Source organism: Tauraco erythrolophus, chromosome 9, assembly GCF_009769465.1.
Source record: "Tauraco erythrolophus isolate bTauEry1 chromosome 9, bTauEry1.pri, whole genome shotgun sequence".
NCBI classification, from domain to species: Eukaryota; Metazoa; Chordata; class Aves; order Musophagiformes; family Musophagidae; genus Tauraco; species Tauraco erythrolophus.
This window is the reverse complement of record NC_141473.1, coordinates 20,750,818-20,774,082: the sequence shown is the minus strand read 5'-3', so window position 1 is coordinate 20,774,082 and position 23,265 is coordinate 20,750,818. Positions and strand designations below refer to the sequence as shown.

General features: G+C 39.8%; 1 protein-coding gene across 2 annotated transcripts in view; it reads left to right on the top strand.

The window, feature by feature from the left end:
* Nucleotides 1-23,265, top strand: part of WDFY4 (WDFY family member 4) — a 138,532-nt gene that overhangs the window by 52,394 nt on the left and 62,873 nt on the right. For both annotated transcript variants that reach the window (XM_086617035.1, XM_086617034.1), the window contains exons 33-38: nucleotides 1,235-1,352; nucleotides 1,919-2,076; nucleotides 2,525-2,763; nucleotides 6,514-6,623; nucleotides 7,581-7,772; nucleotides 8,336-8,475. In XM_086617035.1, coding sequence (XP_086473161.1) covers nucleotides 1,235-1,352; nucleotides 1,919-2,076; nucleotides 2,525-2,763; nucleotides 6,514-6,623; nucleotides 7,581-7,772; nucleotides 8,336-8,475 — 957 coding nt within the window. The remainder of the gene's footprint in view (nucleotides 1-1,234; nucleotides 1,353-1,918; nucleotides 2,077-2,524; nucleotides 2,764-6,513; nucleotides 6,624-7,580; nucleotides 7,773-8,335; nucleotides 8,476-23,265) is intronic.

The following is a 23,265-nucleotide window of genomic DNA, read 5'->3' as shown; positions in this document are numbered from 1 at the left end:
CTACTTAGTGGAACGGAATTCCTACCTTTTCAACAAAGAATGAAGGGCCTTTTCTGCCTGCTCTGCTTCATGTGAACTAAGAAAATGCTGCCCCTAGACAATAACTAAGGCATTTTTTGGGCAACGTTTAACACTGAAGTAACGTGTGAAAAAATTTCCCTTTTGCTTAACAATACCTGCTTGTCATTAAAGCAGCCCTTGAATTTGTTGAGAACAGTAGATTTCACATGGAGCATTCCTGTGTACTGAGGTTTGAGACAGCAATTTCTTTTCGGTGCTCAAATAAATGAAAAACAGCTCTGTTCACTTTCAGTACAAGCTGTAACAACTGAGTCTGGATTATGGATTTCAACCACTCAAAGCATTGGAAAGAGTCAGTATTGACATACTTGCATCTACATCAGTTTTGATGCAGACTTAGCTTAGTAATATGAATAGTAATGAACATAAGCTTGACTGCAACTATTACAAGTTAATCATCTTGCAGAGCAGCAATTTCTTAAAGGTTTATAAAATAACATCCCAAGGCTTAGTACAGTTTAAAATACAGGATGGCTCTTCTGAGTATCTGAATCCTGAGCCTGCTAAATGGAGCTGAAATTCCCTGAGAGCAATATCTCTTGGGAACCTCCTGTGAACTTAAGTTCTGGCCCTATGCAAAACCTTGTTTGTGTTCAGCATGCAGAGGGCAACTGTGCTGGCTAGAGAGTGTGGATCTGTGCAAGATTTCCTGTTTTGCCATCTCATCTGCTGCCCAATAACTGTCCACACGTGCTCATGCTGAACTCTCTCTGAGAGGTGCCATGCTGCCTTTGCATGGAGGAGTACACCACATCTCTGTGTTTACATGTTATTGTGGATTAGCTGTCACAGATAACTTCTCAGTTTACAGCAGCTATTTCATATGCCCACACCAAGGGCTCAGTTGTGTAAGTGAGGTGGAGCAGTTGGCCTGGCTCTTGTGCTGTTTTTCCCCTCTTCTTCCTAACAAGGTGCCTAGGTGTTTAGGGGAATTATTAGGCACTTAGAATTATCTCAGATAGTGCTGAGGGTCTCTTGGAATTTATACTCGCTTCTTTGAGCAAAACTTTTACTGAATCTGAATCTTTTACAGACATAATCTGCCAAAGATCCAATGAAATCAAAGGCCTTTGAATAAAGGCTGAAAGTGAATTTGACTCTGATTTCCTGGCTGTTTTCCTGCTGTACTAATATGTATATGGTCACTATATAGGCTTCTCCAGAGGATGCCACCAGTGAGCAGAAGAGACATTTTCAGACAAAAGTTTTGCTGTCTGCTATGGATGTCTTCCATGTTACCAGCCAAGGCGAGGGCAAAACAAGACCAAGAGGTGAGTGGTGAGAATCAGATCATTAGCTAGCTAGTACTTAACATGTAGCTTTAATTGCTAGATAGGTTTGGAAACAGTAGCTAGAAGGACAGTTCAGGTCAGCAAACTGGACTGTCCATTCTCTCCTGCTATAGGCCAGTTTGCATCAATTACTGTAGTTTTACCATTTTTCTAGAGAGCCTCTTCACTTTTTTTCTCTCTTTTTGAGAACAGATTCTGAACATTAAAAAGGGATTACTTAGAAAGAAACCTAGATTTATCCTTGAGTGCTTCTGGAAACAACCCTGGTGACTTAGTTGTTACTGTACTCCTTTCTGAGTCATTAGTTGGACCAGTCCTTCATAATAGTATTTTAGTGAGATTGGTTCTGTCCTTAGGATGGAGCCATCATTTCTAGTCTCAGTAAGGCATTTCTGCTAGACCTAAAGTTTTCTCAGACACATCCCAACTCTGAGACATTGTGGCATGAGACCGTTCCTTCTCAGCTCTGGTAACGTTCCAAAACGTATTTTTTTTTTGCATTTCAGCTTGTTTTGGAATAAACAACCATCTTGTATCCTCTCTAGGGAGCAGTGATCCTCATGGCACTTCAGAATCAACTGCACCTGTATCCATGACAAATATTGCTTATTTTGCTCAGAAGCTGGTTGAGAAGCTGAACAGCAGAATGTTTGTTGCTGACTCCAAGCAAATCCTGATCTTCACAGCCAGACAGATTATGAGGGTGAGTCACATGAAATTTTTTTCCAACTATTATCAACATATTGTTATGTACTGTTTCACACTGAGGTCATAATACTGTGATTCTCAAGAAAGATGACTGTAATCCAGTTGGTGATTGTGATTATTCCTATTTTATTGCATGAGCACATAATGGCTCTAAATGACAATCAGAGCTAGACGGTGCAGAGTAAAGAAAGGATAGTTACCTCTTTTGTGCCACTGTCTGTTGGGTATGTACATATTGCTGAACAGGAATAAATTAATCTCTTCCACAATTCTGCGGACTTCAGCAGAAATACAGAAAAATTGGATTTGTATCTGACAGGTAGTTCAGGGAGACTTTGCTGTAGTAAGTTTGCAACAGCTTAAATGAAGTGAGAGGAGTGGATCCTTGGGGAAAGAGAGTTCTTTGAGCAAGCCAAGTACTCTGCTGTTTTATGTTTTCACAGGTCTTAGAAAGCTCCGTTTCTCAAAAGGAAGTTTTCCTCAGTGTCCTGTACAGCTGTCTAAACAGAGCCATCCTATACTGCCTATCCAGACCACAACAGTCGCTGCCTGAACAGTTTAATGTCCTGAACACTCTCAATGCCCTACAGGAGCATTGGGACGTTATTTTTGCAACTTACAACTCAATTAATAATTTTGTCGTCTGCCTAATGTACTGCCTTTGCCAGCTGAATTTGGGCAGGTACAAATGTTCATCTCAGTATAATGTTTGTTTACATCTCTGTGCTGTTATCTATGGGAGTGTGTACAGAGGGGGAGATGTCACAAAACTTAAGCAGTATCCATTTTGGGGAATCACTAGAATCTGAGATTGAGGTAGATGCCACTAGACTAAGGACTTTGGATGTATAGGTACTGTATCCTAGCAAGCATTTGACCTGCTGGGCTGAGTGCTCTGTGGGTTTAAAGCACCGTTCTGCTTTAAATAGGGCAAACCTTCTGCTCTGATTCGGTGTCTGTTGAAGTGGCAGAGTAAAGCCACTTGGGGAAAGATGCTTCCTCATAGACTTTAAAAAAAAATGAACAGCAGAAATGTTTTGATGTAATTTTTTTATCACTTAATTTGGAGGAGAGGAAGGTTACTAATGTGCTCAGTAATCTGGAGGCAATGGATTGTCTTTCAGCAAGAAAGTGGAAGAGATAAACTGCTCTTCAATCAGAAGGCTTTTTTTTCCTTGAAATGCTACTAAGCAGAAAATTTCCTACCACCTCTCTTGCTCAGAGGCAGGCTAGTGTGTGTATACTTTTGTGTGTACTTTGTGGGTGTAATAAACAGGGCACAGTGGATGGTAATAATGCTTAGATCTAGATAATGGATCTAATGCTTAGATCTAATGGATAATGGATCTGGATAATGGATCTAATGCTTAATAAATGGATCTAATGCTTAGATCCATTTTTTTTTTTTATTTTGAAAATGGTGGTTCTTTCAGAGACACCCAGAGAAGCTTGCCTGTTCATCTAAGCAGAACCCTTGAATTTGCATATAGGTTTAATTGCTACTCTTTATTAACCAAAACATGTGTTGTATCTGTTTTACTCATCCAGCATTTCCAGCAACTTACTCACTTTGTAGTGACTGCAGTTAACAAGCTTGAACTGTTTTCACTGGAGTTGGCTCATAAGCTCATCACTAAAATAAGAATCTTGAAATCTTTCTGGGATGTGGGTTAGAATCACTCCACAAGCATGCAGGTGGCCTTTCTCTGAAGTATCTGCATGGACTAATTTAAGGAGATGTTTTTTCTGATCCAGCAGCTATTCTTGTGTGGTACATTTAAAACATATATAAAACTGTGCATGGATCTCGTGAATCTTTCTGTTTTGGTTATTGTTACTTGGATCTGAGCTGCAAAGTCCTGGTTGTACTGAAGTTGGGAGTTTTTCCATTGACTTGGATAGGAGTAGAACATCTATACCCACTCTATTTGATATTCTTACAGGTCATATATCAGAGATAATCTTGCTAATGTAAGCTGAGGAGTTATTTTGGAAACTCATTTTAGTGAAAAGAAGCAAATATTGGCTAGTGGTTTATTCACTACAAGGATGTTTGTTTCAATGGAAACCTGTGCTGCTTAGATGGTCTGAATTGAATCCATTAACATAGTATCGCATCAGAAATGAGTTGCACTTCCTGAGGTCTTTTCTTGATTGTTCTTATTCCAGTCAGATAATAATATCCAGGCCAAAACCGTTGAGACAGCGTAAAGATTGCTTGTATGTAGCAAAAGCAGAAACGTTTTTTAAAAAAGAAATTACAGAAGTGTTGGTGTCATTCAAAAGCTGAACATAGCAAATGCAGGGAATCAGAATTGTGATATTTAAAAGAAAATCAGAAATAAAAATGATAGCTTTACATACCCAAGAGATTTGACTCTCCCAGGTGTTAGTGCCTGTTTACAATTGAAAGAATGCATTATGTTACTACTGGCTATATTTAATATATATATATTACTGACAGCACTTCTGTGACCAAGTCCAGGTTGTCTGGATGGCTTAACTAAGCCTGCTGCATTTATTGTAAGTATTACTGCTGTGCTGAAATTCCTGGTGTCTTTTATCTACTAACTGTTAAATTATCTGACACACATCCCACCCCCAAAGTAGCACTCTTTTTGGAAGTGGTGATGTTCTCAATTATAATCAAATGGTGCTAACATCATAGTGCTAAAGTTTGCAGCTTTTTTGTGCTAAGTGCTTTATAAACTGAATGAACAATTATTGGTGCAAAGAAATTAGACTAGTAATCACAGAATCATAGAATAGTTTGGATTGGAAGGGACCCTGTTCCAGAGTTTCACCACCCTCCTTGCAAAAAATTTCTTCCTTATATCTAGTCTAAATCTGCCCTTTTTCAATTTAAAACCATTACCCTTTGCTCTATCACAACAGGCCCTGCTAAAAAGTTTGTCCCCACTTTTCTTATAAGCCCCCTTTAAGTACTGAAAGGCTGCCTGGAGCCTTCTTTTCTCCAGATTGAATAGCCCCAACTCTCTCAGCCTGTCTTCAGAGGAGAGGTGCTCCAGCCCTCGGATCATCTTCATGGCCCTTCTCTGGACCTGCTCCAACAGGTCCATGCCCTTATGTTGGGGGTCCCAGAGCTGAATGCAGTACTGCAGGTGGGCTCTCACGAGAGCAGAGTAGAGGGGCAGAATCACCTCCCTCGACCTGCTGGTCATGCTTTTGCATCTTTTGATGCAGCCCAGGGTAGGGTTGGCTTTCTGGGCTGCAAGCATACATTGCTGGCTCATGTCCAGCTTTTCAACCTTCAGTACTCCCAAGTCCTTCTCTGCAGGGCTGCTCTCTATCCCTTCATCCTCCAGCCTGTATTGATACTGGGGATTGCACCAACCCATGTGCGGGACCTTGCACTCGGCCTTGTTGAACCTCATGAAGTTCACATGGGCCCGCTTCTGGAGCTTGTCCACATCCCTCCAGATGGCATCTTGTCTCTCAGGTATGTCAACGGCACCACTCAGCTTGGTGTTGTCTGCAAACTTGCCGAGGGTGCGCTTGATCCCATTACCTATGTCATTGATGAAGATACTCAACAGTACTGGTCCCAGTAAAGACCTCGGAGGGGCACCACTTGTCACTCATCTCCATCTGGACATTAAGCCATTGACCACTACCCTCTGGATGTGACCTTTCAACCACTTCCTCATCCACCAAACAGCCCAATCATCAAATCCATATCTCTGCAATTTAGAGAGAAGTATGTTGTGGGAGACTGTATCAAAGGTCTTACAGAAATCCAGATAGACAATATCCGTAGCTCTTCCCTTGTCCACTGATGTAGTCACTCTGTCATAGAAGACTACTAGGTTGGTCAGGCAGGACTTACCCTTGGTGAAGCCATGCTGGCTGTCTCGAATCACCTTCCTGTTCTCCATGTGCCTTAGCATAGCTTTTAGGAGGATCTGTACCATGATCTTCCCAGGCACAGAGGTGAGGCTGACAGGTAAGCAGTCAGGTGCAGGGTACGGCAAGGCAGTGTTTCCCACATAATGGGAGATATATCTAGTGAAGAAATTCAGAGCAGAGAGACAGCATACAAGATGCTCAGGGGAGGTGCAAGAAAGCTGCATGCAGTCTGGCTACATCAGTACAGACTTGTGTTTCAGCTAGCTGAGATGGATGGTAGATATAAGTGCACTAAGACGTGCAGGGATAAGGCATTTACAACAGAGTGGTCCATAGGATCTTGGTGGCTGCTCCTTGGCTTTGAAAACTAGACTGGCAGTGGGTTAGTTCCCACTTCCTGTAAATCCTGTTGTGTCATGTGATTGGTGTAAGTCCTTGAGCCTGGGAATGTTGATCTGCTGAATGAATTGAGTAGGAGTGTATGTATAAAAATACTTTTAGATTTTCACTGTCCTCAGTTTGTTCTGTCTGATTTCCTTACACGCCCTCCTTTTTTTTATCACAGCTACCCAGAAGGTTTTGGGGTGGATGCAAAACCGAAGCTAGCTTCGTATCACCAAATTTTCCTCGCACCCAGTGAAGAGGAAAAGGGCAGCCTGCCTACTCCAAACGATGGTAACTTATGGCACGTTGCCTTTGATTTACAAAGCCAGAAAGTGCCTGGCCTCAACAGTTATCAGAGCAGCTTGTGCAAGTGCTACTTAATTGCCTCTTCAGTGTATGGGCACTGCAGGCACAGCATAGAGAAAGGAAGGTCGTGCTAGAAATTACTTGCTTGCATCATACCTTTTTATTCAGAATTCACACCCCACATCCTCAGGCGTAATGGATATCAGTTTGGAGATCTCTTCCCCATGTTGTGGCCAGTGTCAGTACCCAAGTACATACTATTTGTAGCTGGTTTTTTTTCCAAGGCCTGTACAGAGCTTGTGTCTCTGTTGTACACAGGAAGAAGCATTTTGCTCTTTCAAGAGAAACATTGGAAAAATTTTGGGCTGGATTCAGTGTGAGGTCTGTCAGCTGAACCCTACAGCAGTGATGTTCTTTTTTTTTATATATATATATGTATATTGGCTTGGATATGATGCAACCAAGTAAGTCTGATTTGCAGGGAAATACAGCAAAACAGCTCAGCGTTTCCTTGAACAGCATTCTGTTGCTGTGTCAAATCGTTTCATGACTCGGTTATCTTCCCTGTACTGCCTCTAATGATGTTTGTCAACATAAAGGAATGTCCTTTACATGCTTTAGCATTCTATGTATGATAATAAGATCATCAAAATTCTGATGAGGTGTTTTTCCAAGGCAGAAATGAGTTAGAATCATCTGTCACTCCTACTTGTTTCTTTCAGGGAGTTGAATTATAGTAAAAAAAGTCTTGCTGTTTTCTGTGTTAGACTAACTAGTTTGGCTTAGAACCTATGAAGGCAGTAGACAAAATGGAGCAACTCCACTGACTCCAGCAGTTACTCCGGACTGGTGCTGCTCCAAATGAGATGGTTTTGCTTTATCTGCTGTGTGACTTGTTACACAAAAAATGATTCTTCATTTGTAGTTTCTTTTGCTTCCTAGTCCGTCAGGAGATTCTGAGAACAGTAGAAATCATCTGGAAGCAGCTCCTTTCTCAGAGGCGGCAGGCGCTGGAGGACACTTACAAGATGGATCTTTCGGTAAAAGGAAATGACAAAGAACGGGACATGAAGATAATGGAGATCACGCCTTTATGGGAAGAAATTATGACAAAAGCTTGGCAACACTTCATAGGTCTCTGTTCTTTTATGGAACACTCATTGTAGTAAGCAAAGACATTGCAGTAAATGTAACGCTTAATGGAACGCTACTGATTCCTTGGTTATACCCTTCCTCTGCACATCACTTGCTAGATAAACCAGATTCTCAGCTTCTCTCATCCAGGATTGTGATTGCTTCCTCTAGCATGCCTCAGCCCTTCTGTAATCACCAGGTGATGTTACAGGGCTCATGCTGTGCTGCAAGAGAAATCTCCTTAAACAATTTTATCCTATAGGAGAATTTAAAAGGGAGGATATTAGGGTGAAGAAGGGCGTCCCAACATGTGTAGTGCTGCAAGGATTCAAAGTTCATGTCTGTATGATGAAACTGACCTATGGCAGACCTCTAAGGCTTTTAAATAAAGACTTGAGAAGTACATGTCAACTCAATACTTCTCGTATAAATAGAAGAACGATCTAGCTGGAGTGAGGCACTGCCATGTTATTGTGTCTTCTGTAATGGGGATACAAACCTTCTACCTTCCTACAGGCTCAACTTCAAGTTTTACAAGCTTTTTTGTCTGTTCTGGCCCACAGCATCTGAAAAGAAACTTCTCCAGAATAAAGCAGGGCCAGGCCTGTCACAGAGCAAGCACAATTCCTGGAGTGAAAGCCTCTCTACAGCTATTAGATTGATGCCTGGCCGAAACACAAAGGAAACAACGTGCAAATCTGAGGTAACTTCTGCTCTTTGTCTTTTCTTGCTCTGTCACCAGTCTGCCTTTGATATCACTCTGTAGAGTTTGTCTGGACTTGGGAGGCTGTTGACGTGTTCCATTGCAAACTAGACACCTATTGCCATTAAAATTTCTGTTCTAGACTACTAGAAATAATCACTAAGAAATAGCAATTGATCTGAAGAACGTTTTTTGGCAGCTTTAACATATAATGTCTTAATGCATACTTTTTGCACGAGGCCTAATTATTGCACTTGAAAGGAAAAACTTAAGCAACCTGCATGTGCTTGTGCTCACAGGGCTTTGCTTCAGTCAGAGCAAGGTGAGGATGTGATAGCTTTGCTGCTGCTTTTGACTTACATTGCTTGTTGTCCTTCAGACACTGAATTAGTAGAAAGGATCAGATATTACCATAGTACTGTCCTTTCATTTTCTACTCAATATGAAGTATTAAAGGTCCAAATTTTAGTTTTGCCTCAAGAGATAAGGACACAAGTGCTTATATAAACCAGACATGGGTCTGGAGGATATGCAGCGTTCCTACTACCAGCAATGCAGCTGGACTGTCTTTTCCACGTGTAAGCTCCTACTTTGCTGCGAGAGGACCATTTCCATATATTTGCTGGGCATTTGTTGAGAATGCAATTAAAAAGCACCAGTGAGATGTTGCTTGTTTAAGTGTGTTAGGGCTAGAGTAACCAGCTATAGGGTAGGGCAGGACTGCATTGACAATATTCAGAGCTTTGGACTCAGCTTGTGTTACTGCGGTGCTCAACATATTAAAGTCTTTTTTTCTCCTGTTGAGGAGACAGTAAGTCTGTTACAGCATCAGTTTAGAGAGTCTCACCCTCTAGCTCAAGCTGTAGCAGGTTGCAGCTTTATCCCCAGTGATGACTGGTTCAGTTCCAGGTGTGTTGATCAGGAAGGCTATGATACCCAAGTAACGTGTCTGATAGTACCCTACCGAGCTGCAAGTTTTTGCTCGGCATGCCACAGCATCCTTCTCAATCCTTAAAATCACTTTGCTGCTTACAGAGTGAGCACGTTCTTCCCAGGTACATATGTAGACTGTGATGTCATACTACAAGAGCATCGACTATTTGCCCTGGGGTCTGTTTAATTATTTTTTAAAATTAATTTTGATTATTACAGCTGATTACACCTCAGTGAGCAATGTAATTGATATTTGTAAATGTATCCCAAGGAACATTTTGTACAACATGCTTTTTGCTGTTGAAGGTTAAAGACTCTGTTATTGGTTTTTCCCTAAATATGCCCACATCATTAGTTCCTCCAGTGAAAAGGTTGCCATCTGGAAAAGGCAGCACGGAGACATTATTCAGGCACAAGTGCATGAAATTGGGGTTTCTGCATCTTCTGTCTCTCTTCTGCAAGGGAGCGGCTTGTAATTAAAGTAGCTGGGTTTGGAGGAAACATTACTCATTTGGTGTTATTCCTTATCATGTCAAGGACTGACAACTCCACAGCTCTGATAAATTGTTCCTCTCAATGACACGCGAAGCTACAGTTCGGAATGTTCTTCTCCTCTCTCTCTCTCTCCCTTTCTCCCTCCAGCCTATTTTTGTAAGAGTTTGATGCGCTTTTCAGAGAGATGAAATCTAAGAGGAAAAAAATTAATTTCTTTGGTCCTCAACAGCCCTCTTTCTTTGTACTCTTTGCAAGGAAGGTATAAAGTGGGATTTTCAGTATTAAAGGAAGTTGGGAGCACAAGCTACATTTGAAGTAAATGGTATTTGTGCTTATAACTCATATTTTTGACCTCACTTTGGTAGTCACTTTAAAAGTGCTATAATGTGATTTTATATCATTGCTGTGTCTCAGGTGCCTTCAGTATTCATTTGGGAAAAATCTTCATATGCTGGCCTCTGTCTTCACTATTGCTAGTTGTGGACTTATGTCCTACAGTGATAGGCACCTGGTTGAGATAAAAGGAAAAGTAGCAGTATGAACTCCATAGTGAGAGACAAAGCCTTTAAATCCCATAGTAAAATAAAAGTCTTTGTGTTTACTGAGAGCTTAGCATGGTTGTACCTAACTAAGCAGAACTTATATTTGAGAAACGTGCAGGAATTCATCTGGGATTTCAAAGCTTTGCCCAGAAGAAAGAAGAAATGGGTTGGTTATTGGATTATTAATTTGATTTCTTTATTGACTGAAAATAAACAAAGAAGTTGAAGCAATAGTAGCATGTGCAGCAGATTAAAAAGAAGAAAAAAAAAAGAAAAAAAGCAACAAACAAAACACCCCTCTCAAAACTATCAATTTTTTTCCTGTTGTCATTTACAAGATAGCAAGAGTGCTTTTGAGACTCAATCCTCAATCTGGAAAAAAACCCAGCAAAATTCAAATTATTCACTCCATCAAAGGATCAGGCCCCTTTTTCCTGCTGTACTTTAACTCAGGATCTCCAGCATCAGTGAAGTCAGTTCCCTGGTATTTGATGGCAAATGTCAGAATTAGCAATCAAATGCAGCTGTGCTTTCCCCATATTTCTGAATCCACTTTATCTCATGCTCTGCTCTGGGCTTTGTCTGGAAGGCGTGATCACTCAAAGGAGAGCAAGATCACATTTCTGGTAGTAGAATGGCAATGATCTGCTCTGGTAGTTGCTATTTTGTGCTTTCTTGGAAGTCTGGATAGCAATGCAGGAGCAAGAGGAGCACTGTACAAAGTCAGATTTTTAACTGCTTAGAGGTGACAGATTTGGGTAGATTTGCCAGCAGGAGGGTCTATACGACTCTAAATACAGTGCCAAAGGTTTTCAAATCATTGGCTTTCCTATTTCAAAGTAAGCCTTTTGATCTGTTGCTCTTTCTTTTCCCTTCCTCCTCCAGTCTGCCTCCCACTCAATTTTGCTGTCCAAATCTAGGATATGTATTTAATTTTTAGGTTAGCAATGAATGATTGTTTTTGTCATCTTCAACAACCTGCAAGAGCAGCAAGAGGCTGCTATAACAGTCATATTTCAGTAAATTGTACATCAGTCAACAGCTTCTACCATGCAGAGTCATGAGGTTCTTCCTGAGGATGAATGCCCAAGCAAGGTTGCAAGCAGCATATTTCTAACTCCTGTAAGAGACACTGCCTCAGGGCTGTAGAAACAGTTGTTATTCTTTACAAGAAATGCAGAGCCTCCCCAGTTTTACAGCAGGCCTGATCATGCCTGTCCTTTCCTGTTTTGGTTCATGAATTACATTGCTCTATGCCAGAGGCCCACATACCTTGAGAGAATGAAATAGAAAAGGTCTTTTTAATCTCAGTCTCCAGAATGAAGAGGTTAACAGAGACCTCCTAACTTATGATTGCAAAACCAGAAACATTGCAGTAGGATTTTGGTCAGCAAACATAGGATTGTGAAGACAGCTATAGCTAAAGAGCCAGCATCTGACCTCCTTTATCTCTCTGTCATTGAAAGAGAATTCCTCCTGGTTAAGTGATAGGAGAATATGCAGCCTTTGAAGTTTAAGGATTTTTGAGCAGCTTGATGGGTAGCTTGTTTTCTGCTCTGCTGCCCTTAGTGTATATAAGGTCACTGCAGAGCTAAAGGGAAAAAAAAAAAAGCATTTAATGGTGTTGCTCTACAAACAAGAAAATACTAGATGCTAAGTTTGGCTTGACTGGGAGTGATTAATTTTTCTTTAGTTGGCTTTGTAACGAGAGCCTATCTCTTGTGTTTACTTTTGTAAGCAACAGGCAGATTGTTAAACTCACAGCAAATTTGTAAAAGATAACTGCATCAAGGTGTCAGCGACAGCCTTCTTTGTCTCTGTGGATAACTTCCTGAAGTTAGGAGCTCCAAGAAGAGACCTCTTGACTGAGACTTAAGTCACTGTCAGACACGGAATCTACTTCAGTTCCTTTTGAAAATGCTTCCTTTTCATTTTTTACAGTGTAATATTGGATTGATTTATACTGATGGCTAAGCAGTATTGATGTACCTGCTGAAAAGAAACTGCAAATTCATTAACTCATTTGGGAAAGTGAGTTGTGTGTCCTCATCTTATCACTGAGCAAGAAGATAGTTATATGACCAAGGATCACTTGAATTCTGCATAGTTTCCTAACAACACATATCCTTGGTTGAAGTAATAGCAAATGTCTCTTGGGCAAGCTCCACTGAAAGTTGTGTGTTGAGTCTTGCCTCTATAGTTAGATTCCCAAGAGGAAGAAAGACAGCCTCTCAAATCTCTTCTAGGACTTAATGTTTCTTTTGAAATCTGAGAAAGTCTGAGGCATGTTTCAAACAACATGTTATTTCAAAGTCTTCAAGACTTCTTTAGTTTTGGATTTAGAGGAAATCCATTTTTTTAGTTTCCTCGTGTTTATTCACCAGACTTCTCTTAGGCCAGCTGCTACAAGTGGTTTTGCTATGGAAAATTATTTGTTTGTTTCACCAAGAACAACAATCTTTTCAAATTTCACAGCTAGCAAAAAAAAATTTAAAAGTTGTTTCACATGTAACACTCAAGTTAAATATGGCTGGTATACCTAGTATCTCTAGTGATTCACTTATGGCAGTAATGAATTATATTTTGAGAAGTATTTAAACATAAAATTTCCATTGACTTCAGTGGGAGTTTGAACTACAGGCTTAAATTCCTTCCATGCGGAAAATGTAAATTTCTACATCAACACTTACAGGATTTTTTAATGTGTTTTGCACAGTGTTAGAACTTACTTAGCTAGTACAAATAGTAGCTGTGTCACAGATAGAGAATTAATTCTCTCTGGGATAGGGCTCCCACCCCACGTGATTCCATCAGGAAAGAGTACTGGGGCTTCATTCGCTCCTGGCTGTCAGTCTTGCTTCACACTTTTTGCAGCCACTTTTACAGGTTTTGCATTAGGTGTGGGGGAAGAGGGAGAAATAAGAATTTAAGACAGGGGACCTGTCTTAATATGTACAGATAATACTCAAATTCTCGGACAAGATGTCTGTGTTTTAGAGTGTAGCTTTAAACAAGGCTTTTCAAGAAGAAGTGTTTGATGTTGAACTGGAATGCTGATGGTGTAGTCCTAGGCTCTTGTAAGGGCACAGAAGACTCAGGCCCAGGACATAAAACCAGCATTAGCTCCAAATGCTGTGTCTCACTGGGCTTGGAGTTCTGTAAGAAAAAAGCTTTATCTCACGTTGATTGGCATGGATTTACAGAGACTTGGCCATTATCACCCTAAATGTAAGTGGCAACACTAGCAGCTGAACTCAGAGCTGAATAGTGGACCAGTGCCTTCAATTACTAGCTGCTGCTTTCCTGCACTGTTATAGCATCTTCTAATGAGTGACTGTAAAATCAAGGCTGATGCTGACCAGCCTGGGTTTTCAAACAATAGTAGAGCCACTGCATGAGAGAGTGGTTGTTTAGGGTGGGGAGGTATGTGAGAGAGTGAAAAGAAGAGCAGGGTTGAACAAACTTAATAATTTGGTATGAAGGAGGGACAAGCTCAATTTAGCAGTTCACAGTAGGTGAAATGAAGTGAAGAAGATAGAAATATTTGAAACATAATCACAATTATTACTTAAATATTTTTCTTACCAGTCACTCAGTTGGTCTTTTATCAGCTTTTCAAGTTAACTGAGTTAAAACAAGCAAACATACAATGATTTTTCTTTGAAAAGTGCATCATTTGCGTAACAACTTTATCTTCATAATAGAAGGATAATTAACATCACTAATTATCTAATTAAGTTCATTAACTATCCACCAACAGTGCACCGTGAAGTTGACATTATGTTCTTCTGTCAACAAATGCTTTGATTTCATAGGAAGTAATTAAAATGTAAATTAGCATGTCATTAAATGCACAAGGGAAGTTTGGAATCAAATATTCATTTCAGAACTGCTCATAGCACACATATTTTTTTACTTCAATGAAAGCAGGCACTTTAGTATTAATGATGTATATTAAACAATTTCCATTATAATATTATTGTCTTGTTTAATAACTGGCTCAAAGCTAAATTACAGTATGCTGCAGCAAGCTGGAAAAAGTTTCTTTAACTTTGAACAAAGAAATTTTTATGTCCTCTTAAGTGGATATCTGACACTGCTCATTTATCGTTTTCATATTGTTTGCAAGATCATAAAGAAATAATTCAACAGGTCAGTAATTTAGATACAAACTGCATGAGAACATAAAATGCAGAGCTTTTACAAATACAAATCACTGAAATGTATGGAAACAATTTCCATTCATTGAAGGTAACTGGTTAACAGAGAAGTGGGAATATAAAGGTTGTATAATGATGAATACAAATTATTAGACTGACTCAGATCCACAGGCCACTCACCCCACAGTCTGTCCCCTAAAAATCCAGTACCAGTTACTACAGGAGATGGTGTATGACAGCACAATGCACAGTAGAGAATCTGTCCTAGCAAAATCGTTCCTTTCTTGATTTATGTCAGTTTCATCTTAAAACCTGAAATACAAGAAATAATATCCTTTCCAAAACTTTTTGTGGGTAACTATTCAGAGAGAATTTTTTTGTGTTTTTAAACTCAGTGGTGTCCTGTGGCAGTGAAGTTTCTTCATTTAGTTACACATTGTATGAAAAGATGTTTTCTTTTATGTTTCCTGCATATTTTTTAAATATATTTTTGCCTTTCAAACTAGAGATTGTGTCTGGTTCAGGTTTAAGCTTGCATATAGGATTTCAGTGAGTGGAGTTTAAAGCTGTTGGCATTGAAATCTCATCTTTCAACAGCTACTGGTTGCAGAGTTTTATTTTCATGTAACAGAGATGATGCCAAATAAGTTGAATGTTGTTAATGTGGATGAAAGAGTTTTATCTGGTTGCAGAGAAACCCTAGAAACAAGTGCTAGCCATTGAAACAGAATTATTTTTTTTCTCTGCTGAATATGTAGAAAGACAAATATTTTTTCGTATTTATTGGTTCAAATATGTCCCTTTTCTCCCAGAAATGATGCAACATTTCATTTATAAAAAATTCAGAAACAAATTGTTTCAATTAAGTTGCTTTATATGAATTGTTTGATTCAAAAGCCTGAAGCGAAATTTAAACTGAATCAAGTTACGTTTTTGTTTTGAAACTTTGAGCGGAATGAACATTCCCATCCACCATTTCCCACAAGAAAATAATTTTTGAGGATTCATGTTTTAGGTTCTATATTTGTTCTGTTTTTAAAGTCAAATAATGCATGTTTTTCAATTTACTTATTATTAGAAATCTTTCTAGGGAGAAGAATTGTGACCAATTTGCTTATCAACAAGTTATGAGTTTATATATGGTGTCTCATCTCATGCAAGGGAGCAGTATAAAATGCACATAGAAGTCTAGGTGCCCAGAAAACTATGAGTTTCTATCAGAGGCAGCAGGGGCTGAAAATGGCTAAGAGTGTGAACTGTATGGTGGTATGTGCAAGTAGAGAACAGGAAATCCGGGGAAGTCCTAGAAATCTCTGCAAAATGAACTTAAATGTTTCTCCTAAATAGGGGCGTAGGTTGCTAACCTGTGCTGAAGTCTGTGGCCATTCATTTCTTGTTGTTCTCATCTTTAAAAGGTAAAGCTTGCTTGTGCCTATCTATGTTCCATTCATGCTTTCTGCTGCAGAGTAGCCTGTAGAGTCCAAGATTCTTCTACAGGCACTAAAACACTCCAGAAATAATCTTGTCATTTTAGGAAAACTGATGATTTTAGGGGTCAGGGAAGAGATGTTTCTTTGTATTCTGAACTCTGAGCTCTAAGCATATGCTAATGTTTACAGAATTCTTTTGTCAGCTAAAGGATTAGAAGTGCACATTTGTCTTAAATAAAAACCATGATTCAAATGTAATCAGAAAATGCGAGTGCATGAGGCTTTCAGATAAATTCATTTTGATACTAGGTAATGAAGACCTAAGTTACATATGCCTGTAGGCCTTCACAGAAAATCACCGTTTTAAATAGAAATAGGAAAATGGTGAGTAAGAAGAAGCGAAGGCAAGAATAGACCCCGTTGCTATTCCCCATAATGCCAAAGTCTGACTTTCACCTTTCACTAGAGGTAAAAGCTAATACCTCTGCTGTAGCAGGGTGGAAGCAGCCCTGAAAAGGTTGAATAAATTGTCCCAAAGTCACAGAAGTAATTCTCAGAGACAGGATTAAAGAACAAACATGTCTTGCCTCTCATTGTACTTTTTTGCTATTAGGAGACAAGTTATCTGTTCTCCCAGGAACTCATCTCTTCAGTAGTATTATCTGTTAAAGGAGTGGGTGTATATGCACACATACATACATATGTATAGCTGTTATAGAAGTAGAGCTGCTTCTATGCTGCCTGAGTTTAGCTGATAAATACAGTGTGGAAGTCTCATCAAATGTACGCCATACTTTGAGTTTATCCTCTTGAAACCCACCCCTGTGTGTGGGTACATTTATGATGCACTGAAATATGGAGGTTTTTCTCATTAAGTTTGCTATTCCCCAACCAACTGGCGGTGCCAGGAATCTATCCATGATCCTTAGGAGCAGTTGGCACTGTGCATTAGCCTCCTAGCGGGTAGAGGCACGAAGCTTCCATGCAACACTTAACTGCTGGAACTACAGTCTGTTGAAAGGCTAAATGAATTTTGGCAAAGTAACAATAAAATCCACATGGCAATAAGAATTTTGTCATTCAAAAGAGCCTGCAAACAACCCTCAGTGTGGAGAGTGTATGTGAAGGACTAGGACAAACTGCTCTTCAATCTGCTAAGGAAAACACTATCTGCCTTAGCTTGGGGCTTGTTACCTGGTGACTAATGAAATAACTTTTCCTCTTATGAAATGAACCTACTGACTTCCTAGTGCATAGTCAACTACTTGAAAAAGTAGTCTGGTCACAAGATGGGTGGCTTATTGTTTGCATAGAGTAGCAGTGTAATTGGTCTGTGATTCACTGTGTTAGATGTAGTAGCAGTATTGGAGATGTTAACACTCTTTGTCCCTGTATCTGAATACAACAGGGCTGGTGAATTGGAGACTTCATGCAGCCCTAGTAATTTACTATAACACTAGGGTTCTTCTCTGTAAAACTGCTGTGCTAACCGAAATCCTATCCTCTGCGTGTGAGGCGGCTGAAGAAGGGATTGATTTATTAGGAAAGGACCAGAAGTATTGGGCTTTAAATGTCAGGAGGGGAAATTCTGGTTAGATGTGTGGAAAAAGGAGGAGCATGAGAATCAAAGTGAATACAAGAAGATAGTTTTGACACCTCAGAAGAGTTTAGGCTCAAACTGCTGACAATCTGGCTCTGTAGCTGTGTAAGTTGTAGTGGTTCAGAAATTCTCCATTAAAGAGATTATTGGCTTTAGATGGTGACTGCAAAAATAAATTGTTTCTGTGAGAAAGTGTCTCCTTCCTGACTAAGTCACATCAGGACAGGAGATTGACGCTGGTTAGGGCATGCAGTCCTGAGGACAGAGCTGGGATATGAGGCTGCCAAGAGGAGCAATGCTGTGCCACAGGCGGATGCCATTTAATGTTGAGCTGCTGGGAAATATATACTTAAGCAATATGGAACAATTTGCTCTTTATAAAATGGCATATCCTTAGTGCTCTATTTCATAAAAAATTCAGCTTTTCTGTTTGTTTCAAGATGAGAAGAGTGTATCACATAACTATCATGTCATTTTTCTTATTCTGACGATGCTAATTTCCTGCTTCCCTCTCTTAGAATCATCACATTAAACATCACATTAAAACATAGAGGTATTAAGCGTGTTTATTTGCCACTTCTAAGGTCCAAGTGCTGTGTATATATTATCTTTATGTTTGTATCTTAAATGCTTGGATTAAATGCAAATCTGCCCCCCTCAGTAGTAGACAACCTGTATATAAAAATTGCAAAGCATATGCCTAAACACATCCTGAAACAGTGACTTCTTGAATCAGGGTCATCAACTCTGTTTCTACCATAGGCAAACTCTCACTGTCACATATGCTATTTATCAGCAGTTTATTGTGTCCCTAAGACCTCCTTACCTGCTGTTCTTTTTCTATGCCCATGGAATACTTTCTAAAAATCTAGTGATTGCTTAAATAGCTGTAATTAAATGAAAAAACCTTCCATGCAGAATTGTGAAAGCCCTGATTAGAGGAATAAGATATGTGGACTCCTTCTGTGATATAAGATCTAATATCTGATAAATCAGCTCTGTTAGAATACAATCTGGCACTGGGAACATAAGAGCAGAAGGGATTTCCAAACTGGTTCATTGAATTGTTTCCCCCTCCCACTACTGCATGCTGTCACCATATACATCCTCTTTGTGGATTTATCAGGCTGTTTCAAAGTAATTCAGGTTGAGTTTGCCCCATCACCCACCCCCCTTGCCCTGCAACCAAGTCATAGTGTCAGGATGTTCCAGAAACTCACTTGTCTTAGTTTCCCCATATGTAAGCTCGAGACTTTGACCTCTTTCATAAAGACCTCTGAGATGTACTGGTGAAAAGTACTGTACAAGAGTAGATACTTTTGTTATAGCTGCAATGCTATATGAATGCACTTACTATGTGTGCTTATATAATGTTTATTTTGCTCGGAAGAGCTAAGGTAGTAGACTAATATCACTAGTTCTAGTCCTCACCAGCAGATGACTAAAACACATGGTTAAAGACAAGTGCGTGGGTGTTCTCACTATCATCCATAGAACCTATTCACTTGGCACAGCAAGGGATCTGATATTTGGGCTTCCTTTGGCTCTTCCAAGTTCAAAATTATTTTGTCTTGAAGTTTATTTTTACTTATTAAGAGTTTTGGCACATGCGTTTGTCTGCATGTGTGTTCTGTAACACAACGCATAGCTTTTAATTCCCCAAAGCAAGCCTCAAAGTGCAGAGCTCCAATAATGTAATGTTTCTTTAGGAAAGAACTGTGGCATATGTGGCGTCTGTATCATGCAATATGAGTTTATTATGGCAAACCTGAATATTTATGGAGTGCAGGAGTGTTAAGTGATATATATTAAAAAAAAAAAAAAAATCAGACATAAAACATTCCAGAGCTCAGCAGAGAATTGCTAACGTAAAATCACGCCTCAACCTTTTTTTTTTTTTTTCCTTTTAAATCATTTCTTATTACAAGCAGCCTTTCAGTTGCTTTAGTTGAAACATATAATAGAAAATCCACACTCTGGGTTTTTTTTTGGCATGCTAATTTCTCTGTCTGTGAGCATTTTCTCCTTCTGGTTTACCTTTCCCCAGTGCTAATCATTTTCTCTCTTGTTTGCATGAGGTCTCCGTGCAGCAAGAGGAGAAATGGCTTTTTGATTCTGTGTTGTGTGTGTTTTGTTGTTTGTTTTTATTTTAATACGGAACTAGCTTGTAAATTCCATCACCTTTTCAGGCTGTAAATATTGCCTGGGGAATCTGAGGCAGGAGAACAACCTGATTCTGCTTAGTACGTGATTGTCTAAGGCTGCAAAGTAGAGAAGTATGTGTAAAATAAATACTTAAAGCATAGTATCATAGATTTTTAGGCCAGGATGGATCAATATGGCCTTTTATCTGCTGTTCTCTAGAAACAGGTCATATTGCATTTACACCTGCTTTTCTGCATATGAAACTCAAGCCTTATGTTATGTTACACAATATTTACAGTTATCAAAGCTGGCATATTGTGTTTGTTCAAGGTAGATATTACACTCTGGCACTGTTGTATTTAATCTATTGCATAAAGCGTTGCCATTTTAAAGGATAACCACCTACAATTTTTAATGGAAACTGTTTATTTGTTAGAAACTTGTTTGCACTAGTTGTTGATTAAGCATTACAGTGTAATTGTTCTGACTGAACACTTAGTAAATAGTAGCCTGGTCTGTATTATCCATATTTATTGGATATCTGTTTGTTGGTTTGGGCTGGTGTTTTTTTTTCCGATCACAGTGATCTCCAATTTTGTTAACTGTTCATTTCATTTTACAACCAGATGGTTTTCTCGTGGAGATAATCATCAGGGACGTGTTCATCTGGTTGAAGATGACTAGCTGTAGCTCATTTGGAGTGGTTAGTCTTCAGTTCACCAGATGTGGCTAGCAGAATTTTTCCTTCTTATGACCCTTCACATGTTTCAAAGGCTAGAAGCTGGATCAGTGAAATCAGCAAGAATCTCTGCTGATTTTTGTGGGCTTGACCTTAGGGGTCTGATCGGTGGCTGTAAGTGCAATACAGGCTATGAGCGACTTTGAAACAGCTGCCAGTAAAGCACTGACTTGGCTTGAATAGCCCGTGGCTATCTGAAATTGTTGTTAATACTTGGAGGATTTGGTTGTCTATTCTGAATGGCTTTTACCCTATGTCCACATAGAGCTGGGATCTCGTCTCTTCTCCTGTACTGAGCTCAGCTAAACAGCACAGCGATGCTGTTGCTTTCTAGGTCAGCCTTTATGGGAGTTTTATATGAATTATGGAATAGTTTTGTGAGGCTGCAACTGTGATTACAGGTTTAATGATGCTTTAAACAAACAAAAATGTAATGACTTTCATCAGTGTAAAACAGGAGCTTCCTGCAGGGAAACACCAATAAATGTGACTTCGCGGCAGGGGTACGGACCTGGCTGGTAGCCAGCGGTAATCGGCACACCACACAGACCTTGTGTGTTAACTCAATTATCGCACAGTGCAAGCAGCAGCTAGACAGTTTGCTGTGAGAAATCACTGCCAGCATGGCACAGAGTCCATGCATTTAAAAGTTACCCATCTGATCCGTGGCTTTAGGTGGTAAAAGTCTGGGACTTTCACAGCCAGTTTAGCCTTGTGCTGTGACTCACAGCAATCTCACCTTTGTCAGAGAAGCATGAGAGCCTTCGAAGGCACTGGGGGCACTCTAACCTCTCCTATATAATCATCGAACAGCTTCTGCCTTCTCTGCCACTTCTAATCCTCAGGAATTTATCAAAGGGACAGATACTTCTGCTACTCCTTTGTACTTTAGTTAATGGTCAGCTTCATCAGCCTCTCTGATTCCTTTTTTTTTTTTCCCAATTTCATGGCATTGGTGTACCTTTTGTAAGTTCCTGGAAAGGGCACACAATCTTATTCTCACTTCAAAATCATGTTGAAGTAAGCCTGCATCCTTCCTACACATTGGCTGGCACATGGAATAGTTATTTATGGTTATTTGGATGCTGTGACTTGAGATTCTGTTTCTTCAGTGGGGATTAGGAGCATCATCCTGAATCAGGTCCCAGTGTGCTGTACCATTGACTCCAGGGGAAAAAAAAAAATTGCTCTTTTAGATGGCTTCTGGTTTGGAAAATTTCAAAGCAAGTATGCCCAGAAGATCAGACATGGCATCATGTAGTTGTAATAGGATAGCTAAACTCTTTTTCCAGAAAATACACTGTCAAACAGGAGAATTTTTACCTGTGAGTGTTAGTAAGGTGGCTGTAACACTGGACTCCTCCCAGTAGCTATTTGTCAGCAGTCACACGAAGAGATATTGAGCAAGGAGAGAAATAGATGGAGAGCTATCTTTGTGTCTGCATAGAAAGTCTGAGTTACAAGACTGTAAAACAGTCCCATGAGTGTTGGACAGCCCATTAAAGCAGAGTCCTGTGCTGGTTCTTCAGTTGCCTTCATCCAATAAGATAAAACAAGCCAGTAGCTTACCCAGCAGTTGTTCAGTGCTTCAGCTACACAAACAGCCTTTCTGTATGCTTTGTCCCTCTGATCAGGCAAAAAAAAAAGTCATGAGAACAAATACTTCAAGTCTCCTTGGGACCAGAATTTCATAGATGGCTAGGAGGGAGAGGGAAGCAAACCTAGCATTTTCGAAGTGGAAGCTTGTCTTTGATTAAAGTTTAACAGGTGAATTTGAGGAATTAGTATGATAGTGAATATCCTAGGTTGTATTTTGTTGTTATTTATGTAATGCAAGTTTGGCACCTGAAGAATTCTATTGAGTTTAATAATGCTTCTGCTGATCTTTTCACAAGGGAGGCTCAGACAGGAAGCGCTGTTTGAAATTCTCTGGTTTGTGTTCTGTATAGGTCTTGGCTATGTGAACCTTGTGATGCCAAAACCTACGGGTTTTAGCGGAGTAAGTGAAAAGAGAATGAAACCTATTTCATTTCTCTACTCCCTCAGTTTAAGGATCCTACCACACTGGACCATTGTTCATGATCTTAGCCTGTGTAACTCTGAGGTTAGTATTACAGTCTCTGTTTTGTGGTTGGAGAGGTAGCGGCTCAGGGTAATTGCGTGTCTTGCTGAAGATCAGTTTGCAGGGTGAGGAATGCCACTCTCAACCTCTTGACAGCAGTTCATCAGCCTTGTACTTGAAGAGACCCTTAGCTTGAGAAGTCAATTCCAATAAAACAGCAGATGAAACGCAGGACTTAACGCGGGTTCCCTGTTCTGTGAGTCTAGCGCATTCTAAAAGGAGTGCAAAGGTGGCCAGGAAGTTCTGTCAGACTGCTTTGGAAAACATGTATTTCCAGAAACACCTGAGTAGCACTGGGGTTTAAGGCATGTCTGTGCTGGGTAGTGGAGCAGAGGCAGTTACTATGGGTGTCATCTTGCACTAGCACAGCTCTACATTTCCAGTTCTAGAGCTAGCTCAGACATCTCTGCATCACAATCCCGTTAAATAATGTATTTACAGTCAAAGTCACTTGTTGCCAGAGGACTTGGGCTCCTAAAGCTCAAAAACTTTTTTGGAAACAGTTGATTTTCTGTCTGCAAAAGGAGACATGGACCATTCCTTTGTTTGAACTTTCTGTTCATGCAGCAAGAAGCAGTTTTATAATTACAGATCCTTACCTCTGTCAGAATCTCTACAACAGAT